A 12,775-nucleotide genomic window follows, 5' to 3' on the forward strand; every position below is an offset into this window, starting at 1 on the left:
AAGGTCTGACTGTCTCACGTTAAGCACCGCTATTTCACTCCATACTTACCTTTCAACCCAACATGCTCGCGTTGATATCAGCCATCTTGGCCGCACCATATTGCACCTGCTGCAACAGCTGGTCATGCGAAATCTGGCTGCTGCGCACCAGTCGCATGAACTGCAGAGGGATCTCATTCGAGTGCAACCAGGATGACGTATCACCGGAGCTCGACAAGATGTTGTTAACGCAGATATATGCAAGGACGCAAACCCCTGCGCTTATGCAACTCCAAGTAACCGTACCGAGCAGCGGCTTCTTGGGGTCGTCGACTGCGCCTGAAAATTTCCTGAAATCACGTGTCTCCGTCGGCATAAGAACATACTCTGGGCCCTCCTGAGTCTTGACTTCCACTGCGTCCGCGAATTCCTTGTCCTGGGACAGTTTCGTCCATTGCTTGGCTGTGGGTGGGAAGCTGTGTCTCAAGTGCGTGGGCTTGTGCGTGGGCGGGAGGTAACTGGGGCCGACGAATTTCGTCTTCTCGCGCGGGAGGAACTTCGTCGGGGTCGTGGAAGCCTGCTCGGTTGGGGACTTGATGGAGATCACGCGGGCTTCGGGCACCAGCGGCGGCTGGACCGGTTTGACCTGGGGCTGGATGTCTAGCGGGCCGCGGTTGACGACGGTGGACTGTTGCAAGTACCAGACCACAGACTGCAGCAGCTCGTCGATCGTCGGGGTGCGCTCCATTTTCGTCTGCAATGCGTCCCGGATGATCGTCAGGCACTTCTCCAGCGCCATTTCCGGAGTCATCTCGTCGAGATAGGCCCGCGAGACGTTCAAGTCATCGAGCATCTTCGTAATAGCCATGAAGCCGCTATCCGGCTCCTTGGATGGCCATCCCGAAGGTAGCTCATCCATACGCATCCGCTTGATCCCCTCCCCCACCTCGCCTACCGCGTCGGGTGCCATGGCAGCATCGTCGAGGCCCAGACTGCCATATCCCCTTTTCCGAGCGTTAATTATGGCGGGCAGTCTGGGCTCGGTTGACGGGTCCGGGAGGGGGACCCGTGGCTTGGGTGCAGGCCAGCTGCTAACGCCCTCATCCACGAGTATATTCTCGCGGAACGAATTCCAAAGTTGGGCAACGTAGCCCTTGGGCATCTCCTTCTTCGGCGGCGGCTTGTCAACCCACCACTTCCCTCCGAAACCCGTGTTAGTATTGATGTCGGAGTCAGAATGGAAGTCCTGCATGTCAAGCTCATTGTGCAGATTAGCATCCTGACTTTCGAACCCCGCGAATGAGCTTGCGTATTTGGAAAAGGACGACAATCTCTTGCCAAACCCTGCCAAGGCTTTGCTCTGGCTCTTTTCATCCAGGATATCGACCATCTCGAGGTCCCTCTGATTATTCCTGTCATTTCTTTTCTTGCCATTGTTGTTTGAACCTGACTTGCCTTTCATAGAGATACCCATCAGCTTGTCCTGTTCATTCGCTGTCCGCACAACTCTGCGGAGTTTCTCTTTGAGCAATTCGTTCTCCCTCTCCAAGGTGTTGGTCACTTTACACAGTTTCCCAGCGTTGTAGCTTTCATTCCTCAGTTGACGTCCAAGCTCTCTTTTCTCTTCCTGTGCTTTCTTGCAGGCCTTGCGGGTGGTATCTTGTAGAGTTGAGAAAGATGTGTTGCGATGCTGTAGCTTTTTCTCGAAATCTCGAAGTGTGGTCTTAGCCTCGTTGAGCAAATTTTCTGCCAGTGTAGACCTTTCCCTCCATATAGCGGATTTCTTGTTAGCATTCTCGAGATCTCTCCTGAGGTCCTTCTTCTTCTTTTTGTTTTTCTCCTTGCTCGCTTTAAGGTCTTTCCGTGTATTTTTTAGCTCTCTTTGATGTTCGAGGATGTCTTTCTCTGTCTCCTCCAGCGCGTTCCTCAGCGCACTGAGCTGGTGCTTGAGGACAGTATTCTCCCTATCTAAGTCAATAGTCCTCTGCTCCGCTTCGGTCACCTGCCTGTGGAGATTCTGTTCAAACCACTCGGGTGTGAGTTCGGCCGACTGGTCCTCGTCGCACACAGCATCGAGGAGCTTCTTGTCCTCCCTGAGCTCCTGCAAGGAAAGGCGGTTGCGGTTCGACATGTTGAGATTTGGTTATTGATTAGTGGGTTTGATTTTGAATTGGGGGAGAAGTTTAGTATGTATTGGTGTATAGTCAAGTCTCAGACTTCAAGGCTTGGAATCGGAAAGGAAAAGTAAAATTGTTCGTTGGTAGTAGTAAATCGATGTGATAATATCTGCTGTTGTAAGATAAAATATGGTATATTTTGACTTCAAAGTCAGTAGGGGTCTGCGAGTGTTAATACTTATAGAAGCCTGCGCTTTGTCCATGGCTGCCGAAGTATACAGGAGGATATAGGTACCACTTCGGGTTGAACTTCGATGGTGCCAGTAGAAGGGAAGCAGATCTCCGCATAGTATCTTCCACTGGTCCTCGTCTCGCGGGAGTTGCCGTAGCGAGAGAGAGAGCTTTTGACTCCATGGGCATTTGATCAGGTCAAGCCACAATGACATTGTCGTGGTTGTTCTTTCACCGGTACAACAAAGCACATAAACCGGCTTAGTCCAATAAACCTGATAACGTTTGTTCATTGTTCCTTGTCCTGGTTTGATTGATAAGGAAGCAGTAAGTTCACAAAAGACGAAAGCGCTATGGGAGGAGAATATGTCCAGTAAGTTCATTTCACTTGGGGATGTGTGAAAGGACAAAAGAAGGCACTCGAAACGGATTAATTGCTAGTTACCCAGTACGATGGCATAAGCCTGATACCTCAGGCAAAAATACGGGTCTCTCCGCGATCACGTGGGATGACCTGAGATACCCCACACTATGCCTAAAATAGCAACACACCTTTTTATCCATCCATTTTCACCCAACCCCGTGATCGATGCGCCATCGCAATCCAGACGGGGCTCTTCTCTTCCCAACCTGAACCCCTCGTGTGTGCTTTCATCTGTTCCGACAGGGTCTCCACGATCCAATTCACACTCGTTTTGGTATCTTCTTACTGTCTTCTTTGATAGTTGCGTGACATCTCCCAGTCACTGCCTGGTAACAGGAGCAGTGCGACCTTTACTCTTTGTCACCTGTTGTTGTGGAGACCGGATCCGCCCATCTTATTTTACCTCGCAGGGACCCCTCTCCCCAGACGATCGCAAGTCAGATAGCCGTTGTCGTATCCTGTTCAGAAAAATCCTCGGGAACAAGATGGGGTTCGGCAACTTCGATTCGATCTGTGAGAAGGCCCCGTTGCCCTTGTGCTCCTTGGTGGGCCCTCCATCATCAATATCCGGCTCAACTGGCATTATCCCCAATTGCTATGCGCGCAACATCGAACTGGCCAATACCATCATTTTCGAGGGGGCCGCCTCTTTCATCCATATCATCGCGCTCGCGATGACGGTGATCATGATCTTACACATACGGTCAAAGTTCACTGCTGTTGGTATGAGTTCGCCGTCTTCGTGGTATATTTGTTTCTCCGCGCCCTGCGACGTACTAACAACTGTCATGGTATTGCAGGCCGCAAGGAAATTCTGACCTTCTTTTACATCTACCTGCTCTTGACCATGTGTTCTTTGATCCTCGACGCCGGCGTGACACCTCCAGGAAGTAGCTCTTTCCCTTACTTCACTGCGGTGCAGAATGGCTTGGCCTCGGCACTCTGTACCTCGCTGCTCATCAACGGCTTTGTGGGATTTCAGCTGTACGAAGATGGCACCACGCTCTCTGTGTGGCTCGTGCGACTGAGTTCCGCGGCCATGTTCGTGGTCTCCTTCCTGGTCTCCCTCGCGACCTTCAAGTCGTGGGGGAGCCTCGGTCCTACTAATACCATTGGCATGTTTGTTGTGCTGTATATCGTGAACGCCGTCTTCATTGTGATATACCTGGTTATGCAACTTCTTCTCGTTCTTAACACCCTCGAAGACCGCTGGCCCTTGGGTCATATCTCCTTCGGTCTTGTGGTTTTCATCTGTGGCCAGGTTCTTCTTTATGCGTTCAGTGATGCGATCTGCGATAATGTACAGCATTACATGGATGGACTTTTTTTCGCGACGCTTTGCAACCTGTTAGCGGTCATGATGGTTTACAAGGTAAGCACACGCTGACGATCTTTGTGGAAGTATACCACTAATGCGCTCGTGTCCAGTTCTGGGATTACATCACGAAAGAGGATCTTGAATTCTCTGTGGGGATCAAGCCAAACACCTGGGAGGTCAAGGAGCTTCTTCCGGACGAGGATCGCCGGCAGACGATCTATGCCGATGCCGATTCCGAATATGCTGGGAGCATGTACCATCACCGGGCGTCAACCTATCACGGCCACAATTACTAGACTGTCAAGCGCGTGCAGACCTAGTACTCTATTGATTCGAACTCAGTTTCGGGCAACGCTCACCGTCCCATCTTCAAACAGCCCTATTCCTCGTCAGCCCGGGCCGAGGTGTTGGGGGCGGTTCTGAGATGTCGCAACTCGCCGTTGTTTCGGCCCCAAGGACTACGCACGGCCCTTTCTAGTCTAATTTAGCCTTTCTGCTTCCTTCGGCATTTGTGAATATTTAACGATAATTGTGTATAATTGGAGTCCAGGTGCGTGGGGGCCTATCTTCTGACATTTATGTTTGAGTTGTTTGCATGGCGGCCATGTGCGCCCTCACCCAACCCCACCGTCCTCGTTGCTTGTGTCTGAAGGTCCATGTCCACGATAATTTGTGTCCTCTAGATATTTCTCAGCCTAATGGTTCTGTTCAAAGCTACCAAAAGTACGAAGTACTAAGTGCAAAGTGCGTGTGATGTCGTAGTCCACCTAGCCTCCGCACAGCCCATTCTCGCTTCGGGTTCCCGGTGACTAAAAATAGGCATTAGTTAGTCGATTAGTCGCTCTGCAAGGATTGTCTAGACCGCCAGGGGATGGACTTACAAGCACTTAGTTAGATAATTAGCTAGGGACTATTCGAGAAGTAAGACCGACTAACCCATTTATCCACGGGCGTTTCGCTCAACGACCAGCAATCACTCAGAAGGTCGGATAAATACGAGGTCGGATTTGTTGAACCCACGGGTCCGGCAGAAGAGCTGACTAGCCTATAACTTACCACCCACAAATCAGAACCCGAGTCGATATCCGGACCGGACAGGCTCGGATCAGACCCTTCTTAGCCTAGCGCCACTAGTCTAGCCTCAGGCCGGAAAGTTGTCTGGCCGGCAGGCCCCGGCAGAAAGGGTCAGTCAAACCCGTCAATTGCTCCATCCAACAAGGCTTAGCATGTCAGAGATTGAACTCGGCCCCTCCCCGCTGTGATCTGATCATATCTGAACTCACTGACCAGACCCTGGTTCCCTACTTGACTCCAGCTGGGGAGACACACCCTTTCCATCTCAATGACTTCAATTCTCGAGATTCTCGTACCCGTTCAATGGAACGGAACTTGGAAAAGGCCCAGTCCATCGGCTCGAGCAATTGACGAAGACCCATTGAGGATCCACCCTGAGCACCACAACAGGTAAGACAGGCCCATCGAGAAAGCAAATCTTGCCGACTTCGAACGAACTAGCCCGCAACTGCTTTTCCACTCATCTGGCTCACAATGCGCCCAGGCCTAAGGGCCTGCCCCGATCAGGAAATGGAGGAGGGAAATCCAAATTCTGTAGATTAAAAGGAGGACGATAATATCAGGCTCTTCGCCCCAGTCGAACCCTGGGTTGATCCATTAATCTTACATGCAGTCATCTTCAAATGAAAGACATATTACCCAGACTATCGTCAACGACGCTCGTCCATCTCTCTCGTGGTCACTCCTCCCTCCATTTACCCTTCTCCTTCGTCCCTCTTGATCCGATGCCTCTGTGAATGCACCCCACCTAGCATCTCGTAATTCTCCTTTAGCTCATTAATTCCACTTTTTTTTTTTGGCTTTTTCGCTCGCTATTCTCTTTTGTCCATTTGTCCATCAATTCAATGTCTGTTGAAGTCAGTCTTTACCACTTATCTCTATGACACCACTATCGCTCTACCACTATTGCGCACAACCGTCACACTCCAGCATCCGATAAACTACTCTCTATCTGAGCTGCTGCTACGAATTGAACACTTTGGAAAGGAATGAACCTATCCGCTATATAACATCTGCCTATCACGATCGCAATAATCTATCATAATGATCCTCTCACTCAGCCGCCCGGTCACTCTCGTCCTCTCTACGCTTCTCCTCCTCAACTTCTACCTCTTCCACCGCGTGCTCCACCAGCCTACTGTAACCAGTACCTTCGCGATCAATACCACCCCAGCCCAGCAGCAGCAGCAGCAGCAGCAGCAACAACAACAACAGGAACAGCAGCAACAAGCGTTCTTGTCGCCTACGCCCACTCCGACCCCCGAGCCTACCACCGCAGTTCAACCCACCTGGACGACACTCCCGATCTCGGCAGCAACCGCAACCCCAACTCCAACTCCTACCGCATTTCCTCTGAAGCTCTGGCAAAAGTCCGGACCTAAGGGCATCTCCCCCGATCTCCAAACCTATATCCAATCCTGGCATGCCCTCAACCCGGCCCTTCGCCACGAAATCCTGTCCGACGACAGCGCGCTCGCCTACGTTGAAGAGACCTTCCGCAAGAACTGGCCTGAGGTTGCGGATCTTTACCAGCAGATTCAGGTTCCCATCATCCGCGCCGATCTCCTCCGCTTGCTAATTCTGTACGCCGACGGAGGCGTTTGGAGTGACCTCGATGTGACCTGCGAGGTGCCCATCGAGGAATGGATCCCCAAGGATCTCGTACTGGGCGACGGGAGCCTCCTCACGAAGGAGCGGGTCAATGTCGTGGTTGGCCTGGAGTTCGACGGGTGGCAGTTCGCCAGCTGGACGCTGATGGCCAAACCTGGATTGGACCACTTCGAGGCGGCGATTGAGTACGTGATGCACCAGATGGAAGGGATTGCGCATTCGCACAATGTGTCTCTCTCCGGGGTGACGATGGATATGATTCCCGATGTCGTGGATGCGAGTGGCCCGCAGGCCATTACCGTGGCTCTGCTCCGGAGCTTATCGCACACGCTGGGGCAGACCGTGGATCGTGCCAATATCACCGGCTTGCATGAGCCTAGGCTGCTCGGCGATGTGCTGGTCTTGCCGCAGGCGGCATATGCAGCATTGCAGGGCGGTCATCCCCAGGACCAGGGTCCGTACCTTGTCTCTCACCATTATGCCGGATCCTGGAAGAATGTCCAAGGTGGGGAACGACGGCGCTAGTCCCGGTTGGCTATACTTTTTCTTTTTGCCCATTTTCTTGGTTATATTCGATGTATATATGTATATTATATATATTTTCTTTTTCTTTGGTATGAATAGATACGATCTATCCATATTCCACCAGGGCAGCGCGATCCCTGCTGCGGGTTGAAAATTTCTAGAAAAAACGCCACATCGGCTAGCTCGATGTTCCAAATTGCACGACGATACTGCACCTCATCGCAATGGCCAAATTCGGCCATGGAGGTATTCGGCGGTGTTGGCTATGGGAGCACCCTGCGTTGAAGCCTGAGGCAAATATGTCATTTGCTCCACGTGATGAGTCACGTGGGCTGAATAGTTTCCCTTCCCGCAATCGGCGGATCGGCATAGTAACGCAACCATGCGGCCAAATCGAGACTCAATCCTCAATTCTAATCTTGTTTTTCCGATTTGTGCACCGTCATGCTCCGGCTGGCTTGCAGAATAAGGCCTTTTCGGTCAGTAACGCTCTCACGTCCGATTCGCTCTGTATCCTCTCTCTCTCCGCCGCTGATCCACATCCAATCCGGCACTTTCTACCAGAATTATCCCACCGCCGAAGACCTCGCGGAGGAAGGAACGACAAAAAACCCGCCGCTGGTGCGCGATTTCAATTTCACCCTGCCATCGAAACCCGACGAGAATGACGGAAATACAGCTCAGACATGGGCTGTGATTGGGCCTCCCGATAAAACCCACCTGCTGGACGTCCTCGGCGGCAAGCATATCTGCGTACCGCCCAACGCCCGCAGTTATCCGTACCTGCTCACCGACGAAGTCGCGAAAAACAACCCTCGCGCCCGGTTTGTGAAGAACGCCATCCGATACGTGGGGTTCAGCGGGGAAGGTTCTGGGGCGATTGGCGGCACACGAGGCGCCTATCTCAGTGCTCGGTATGAGAGTTTGCGCGAGGAGACGGACTGGACGGTGCGGCAGTATCTCCGCGGTCAGACATCCTTGAACCCGCTCGCGGAGGACCAGGATGGTACTCTTCATGATGAGACGTTGCTAGCGCAAGTCATCACGGATCTACGGCTGGACGGACTGCTGGACATGCCCGTCGCCAACCTGAGTAATGGCCAGATGAGACGAACCCGAATCGCGCACGCCCTGCTTAGCAAGCCCGAACTGCTGCTTCTTGACGATGCTTTCAGTAAGCCTTGCCCCTGTTCCCCTGCTGCCTAGCCAGCTGGCGCGTTACTCATGGACCACACCTTCCAGTGGGCCTCGATCCCGTCGCCGAACGAAGCATCTCGGACCTCCTCCGCCGCCTCGCCGCCAAGTCGGAACCCCGGTTGATTATCGCGTTGCGCCCACAGGACCCTATACCAAAATGGATCAGCCATGTAGTGGTTTTCGGCGACCGCAAAGGGATTTTCTACCAGGGTCGCCGGGACTTACTACCTCGCCTAGTTCCTGGTTGCGAAGCTTTCATGTACGGCAAACCATTCCGCGTCGCTGAAATGGTTGACATCGAAGCATGGCAGGATAAGGAAGTCCTGGATGGCTTGACGCGGATTTCGGGGTTCAAAGAACCGCCCTTGACCCGAGATTTCATGCGAGAGCTCTTACCGACCTGGAAACCAAACACTTGGCGGACACTACCTCGAGACCTGGATCCACCCCGCGGGGGTGAACCCTTAATAGAAATGGACGGTGTCCGAGTGCAATACGGAGACAAGGTCGTTTTGGGTGACTGGTCACAACCTGTGAACGGTAACTCAGAAGAGGGTCTGCACTGGACGGTTCGTCGTGGCCAGCGCTGGGCTGTCCTTGGCGCCAATGGATCGGGAAAGACAACATTGCTCTCACTCATCACCTCGGATCATCCTCAGACCTATGCGCTCCCCGTTCGGCTCTTTGGCCGCTCACGTCTTCCTGAAGCTGGCAAGCCGGGTGTGTCCATTTTCGAACTTCAACGTCGCGTCGGCCACTCCTCGCCTGAAATTCACGCCTTCTTTCCCCGCCAGCTCACTATTCGTCAAGCCCTTGAATCTGCCTTTGCTGAGACTTTTTTGGCTCGACCCAAATTGAACTATGAGGCCGATCTCGACGTGGATGCCTTCCTACAGTACTTTCGGCCTGAGCTCAACCCGAGCAAAACAACGCCCTACAAAGATCGGATAGAACAAATTAGCTACGAGGCTCGCAGCATGCTACCGTACTTCAGGCGCTTCAATTATTACAAATTCTATGAAAATCCTGGCGGGGAGGTTGAATATGCCGACTCTATCAAGTTCGGCGACCTGTCTGTCGACCTCCAGAGGCTTGTTCTTTTCCTGCGCGCCCTGGTTCACCGACCCGACATCGTCATCCTCGATGAAGCTTTCTCCGGCATGTCCTCCACCCTGCGTGACAAATGTCATGCATTTCTTGAATCGGGTGCTGGCCCCGAATCCCGCTTCCGTGGCCTCTCTGATCAGCAGGCCCTCATAATGATCAGCCATGTGGCAAAAGAGATCCCTAGCCTTGTGCGCCACTATCTTCGTCTGCCTTCTGGGGACAAGGAAGGCGATGTAGACTTCCGCTTCGGCACGCTCAAGTCGAATAGCAGCATGAGCTATCCCAGGGTCTGGAAAGCCGCCTGGGCGCCGAGCCGTGATTTCGAAGCGAAGACTACACGCGCTGACCCAACTGAAGCCCCGGAAGGAGAGCCGGTACGAGAGGACTACGAGAAATACGAGTGGCGATCCATTTAGGGGCTTTATCTAGAGGATAGTATGTCTGGATTTGTATAGAATGGATTGCGGCGGGTTGTACGATTGGATTGGATTTAGCGCATCTTCATTATGTACTATTAAGCTTCACATAGAATGCACCGCATGGACATTGACCAGTACCTGTTAAATGCTTAGTGAATGCCCCGCGTTGCCCCGCGAGTTGACAGTCACCAGTCACCATCAAAGCCGGAATAGCCGAATGCGGGGAGAGAAGGAGGGAATACTTCCCGGGGCAATGGTCGACCGAGCGGGACATCCGAGCTGCCTTTAAATCTCCCATCCTTGCTTGACACTTCCATTTACCTGTCTCTCCTCGCATAACGAACCTTCACCCACAGCAAGCCATTGCTGTCAAGTACACATAAACACGCCACGGCAATCACAAGTACAAACTGGACCCAGTCGGCGCCCTGGATCTGGGTCCCGCACTACCTCGAGGAGGACAATCAACCGGGCCGATACTTTCTCTTCCGTAAAACATTCGAATGGTCTCGAGCTGTCGCGGGCGAGGGGGAATCTCTGGTGCATATTTCCGCCGACAGTCGATATCGCCTGTTCGTCAAAGGGCAGAGAGTCAGCTTCGGGCCCTGCAAGTCCCATCGCGCGAAGTGGTATTATGAGACCGTGGACATTCTCCCGTACCTCGTCGAGGGTACGAACGTCATCAGCGCGAGGGTCCTGCGCTACTCGAGTATCGTGGCTGGCAGGAGGTGGAATACGATGACTCCGTGTGGGACTTTGCAATCCTGCAGTCCAACTCGGTCAAGATGATGCCGATTATGAGCCATTGGCGGCTGAGTTCTCGTCCCATTCCTCCCCTGCCTGAGAACCCATGGTGGTTTCGATGGAGTAGCCAGGTCGTCTGGCGCAGTTACCGTGGGTGAATAGGAGTCGCTGTTTCGAGGTGTCACCCTGTTAGTGTACCCGCTTGTGAGACCCTGAAGGTTGACTTGAGCGTGGAGAGCCTCATGACTGCTTTCGTCAATCTGTCGTTCAGTGGAGGGGCCGGTTCACGGGATTATTATACCTTCACGGCTGGTCAAGAGACGCATACCTTCGAGCCATTTTGGTTCCGTTGTCTTCGCTTGTGCAGTTGGAGATCGTCACGGCCGATCAGCCCATGGTGCTGAATCGGATATCCCTGCGCGAAACTTCATACCCAGTGGACATCCAGACTAAAGGTACAAGTGGGTGATGAACTCACCAGGATCTGGGACATAAGCCTTTACACGCTCAAGAATTGCCGGCACGAGACCTTCGAAGACTGCCCATTCTACGAGCAGAGCCAATTCGCGTCTGACTCGCGACTTCAAATGCTCTTCAACTACCAGCTCTCCCCCGATGACCGCTTAGCCCGCAAGGCAATGGAGGAGTTCCGCGCCAGCCGCACGCCCGAAGGGCTCGTGATCGCACAATATCCCACAGGGCTCCCACTGAAGCAAGTCCCGCAGTTCTCCCTCTACTTCATCCTGATGGCCTACGACCATATGCGGTACTTTGCCGACAAGACGCTCGTGCGGAGCTACCTGGGCACGGCCGACAGCATCCTGAACTATTTCGAGCAGCGGCTCGACCGCCGCGGAGTGATCGGCCAGTTCGAGGCGAACATATGGCTCTTCGTCCACTGGGTCAAAGAGTGGTTTGTGCCAGGCCAAATCTTTAAGTCCTGCATATCCCCGGCCTACCACTCTCGCGGCGCCGCAACCATCAAAAGCCTGTTCTACGCCATGACGCCGCAGCACGCAGCCGAGATCTGCGACTTCGCCAACCGAACCGACACAGCAACCGAGTACCGAGTCCGCGCCCAGTCGATCCGCGACGCCGTGAACGCAGCCTGCAGAGGCAGGGACGGGCTCGTCATGGACGGTCCGGGGGTGGAAGAGTACAGCCAGCACACGCAGATCTTCGCCATCCTCTCCGAAACATTCACCGGCGCAGACGCCACCGCGCTGATGCGACGGAGTATTCAGGACGAGTCCCTGCCGCAGTGCTCCTACGCGATGAAAATTCTACGTCTTCCGGGCCGCGGAGAAAGCAGGCGTCTACGCGGACGTCTTCCCCCGTCTCCTTGCCCCGTGGCGGTCCATGATGGCCAATAAACTGACCACCTGGGCAGAGGACGATGTCAACGCCCGAAGCGACTGCCACGGCTGGAGCGCCTCCCCCCTCAACGAGATCGTCACGCAGGTCTTCGGCGTGACGCCCGCCCGCCCGGGGTTCGCGCGGGTTCGTATCGAGCCGCACCGTGCGCTAGTTGAGCAAGCTGATGGCACTCTATATACCCCTGCTGGTGACGTTCGGGTGGGATGGGCTAGAGACCAGGCGATTGGGATCGAGGCGGTGCAGCAGCGCGTCGCTGCTGAGGTTGTTGTGGGGAGTAAGACGTCTGTTGTGGATCTTGTGCCTGGCCAGGTGGTCAGATTCTAGGCGCATGCGAGATTGCACGCTGTACTTGTAGGATTGGGATGTTGATCTGTGTCCTGGGCTTCAGCTGAGGGCTTGAGTTTGCAAGCAGGGCATGGAGTAATTTCCTGTTCTCGCGCTGCTTGTGGACCGTTGTATGTATTATAGCTTGGATTTTCTCAATGACATAGACTGCTGTTTCAATTTCAGACAATGATCATACACAGCGCCTGAAATACTCCAAACACATTTCCTTTTAGTCGGGTGGTCCATCCGATGCCGAAATCCTGTATAATCAAAAATATACCTTCCGCGGCCTCAGCACCCAACTCAATAATTGATACTCGCAATA

The 12,775-nt window shown here is 53.4% G+C and overlaps 5 protein-coding genes across 5 annotated transcripts; 4 read left to right on the top strand and 1 right to left on the bottom strand.

Moving 5' to 3' along the window:
* Window positions 1-52: 52 nt before the first annotated feature.
* BO97DRAFT_478115 (uncharacterized protein) lies at window positions 53-2,110 on the bottom strand (the record flags this gene model as incomplete). Its single annotated transcript, XM_025700605.1, has 1 exon — window positions 53-2,110. One exon carries the CDS (start codon window positions 2,108-2,110, stop codon window positions 53-55), a length of 2,058 nt encoding a protein of 685 aa, XP_025551150.1.
* An 826-nt stretch (window positions 2,111-2,936) lies between these two features.
* BO97DRAFT_443404 (chitin synthase export chaperone) lies at window positions 2,937-4,797 on the top strand. Its single transcript, XM_025698364.1, has 3 exons — window positions 2,937-3,474; window positions 3,552-4,123; window positions 4,180-4,797. Exons 1-3 carry the CDS (start codon window positions 3,237-3,239, stop codon window positions 4,363-4,365), a joined length of 996 nt encoding a protein of 331 aa, XP_025551151.1. The 5' UTR covers window positions 2,937-3,236; the 3' UTR covers window positions 4,366-4,797.
* Window positions 4,798-5,825: 1,028 nt separating this feature from the next.
* Window positions 5,826-7,371, top strand: BO97DRAFT_405733 (glycosyltransferase family 32 protein). Its single transcript, XM_025695253.1, has one exon. It carries the CDS (start codon window positions 6,188-6,190, stop codon window positions 7,277-7,279), a length of 1,092 nt encoding a protein of 363 aa, XP_025551152.1. The 5' UTR covers window positions 5,826-6,187; the 3' UTR covers window positions 7,280-7,371.
* A 295-nt stretch (window positions 7,372-7,666) lies between these two features.
* BO97DRAFT_405734 (putative ABC transporter) lies at window positions 7,667-10,083 on the top strand. Its single transcript, XM_025695254.1, has 2 exons — window positions 7,667-8,453; window positions 8,522-10,083. The coding sequence occupies exons 1-2, from the start codon at window positions 7,724-7,726 to the stop codon at window positions 9,997-9,999; spliced, it is 2,208 nt and encodes a 735-aa protein (XP_025551153.1). The 5' UTR covers window positions 7,667-7,723; the 3' UTR covers window positions 10,000-10,083.
* Window positions 10,084-11,241: 1,158 nt separating this feature from the next.
* Window positions 11,242-12,447, top strand: BO97DRAFT_452344 (uncharacterized protein; the record flags this gene model as incomplete). The annotated part of the gene is made up of 2 exons (XM_025699026.1): window positions 11,242-11,982; window positions 12,137-12,447. Exons 1-2 carry the CDS (start codon window positions 11,334-11,336, stop codon window positions 12,445-12,447), a joined length of 960 nt encoding a protein of 319 aa, XP_025551154.1. The 5' UTR covers window positions 11,242-11,333.
* Window positions 12,448-12,775: the final 328 nt, after the last annotated feature.

This window comes from Aspergillus homomorphus (genome assembly GCF_003184865.1).
Source record: "Aspergillus homomorphus CBS 101889 unplaced genomic scaffold BO97scaffold_19, whole genome shotgun sequence".
Classification (NCBI taxonomy): Eukaryota; Fungi; Ascomycota; class Eurotiomycetes; order Eurotiales; family Aspergillaceae; genus Aspergillus; species Aspergillus homomorphus.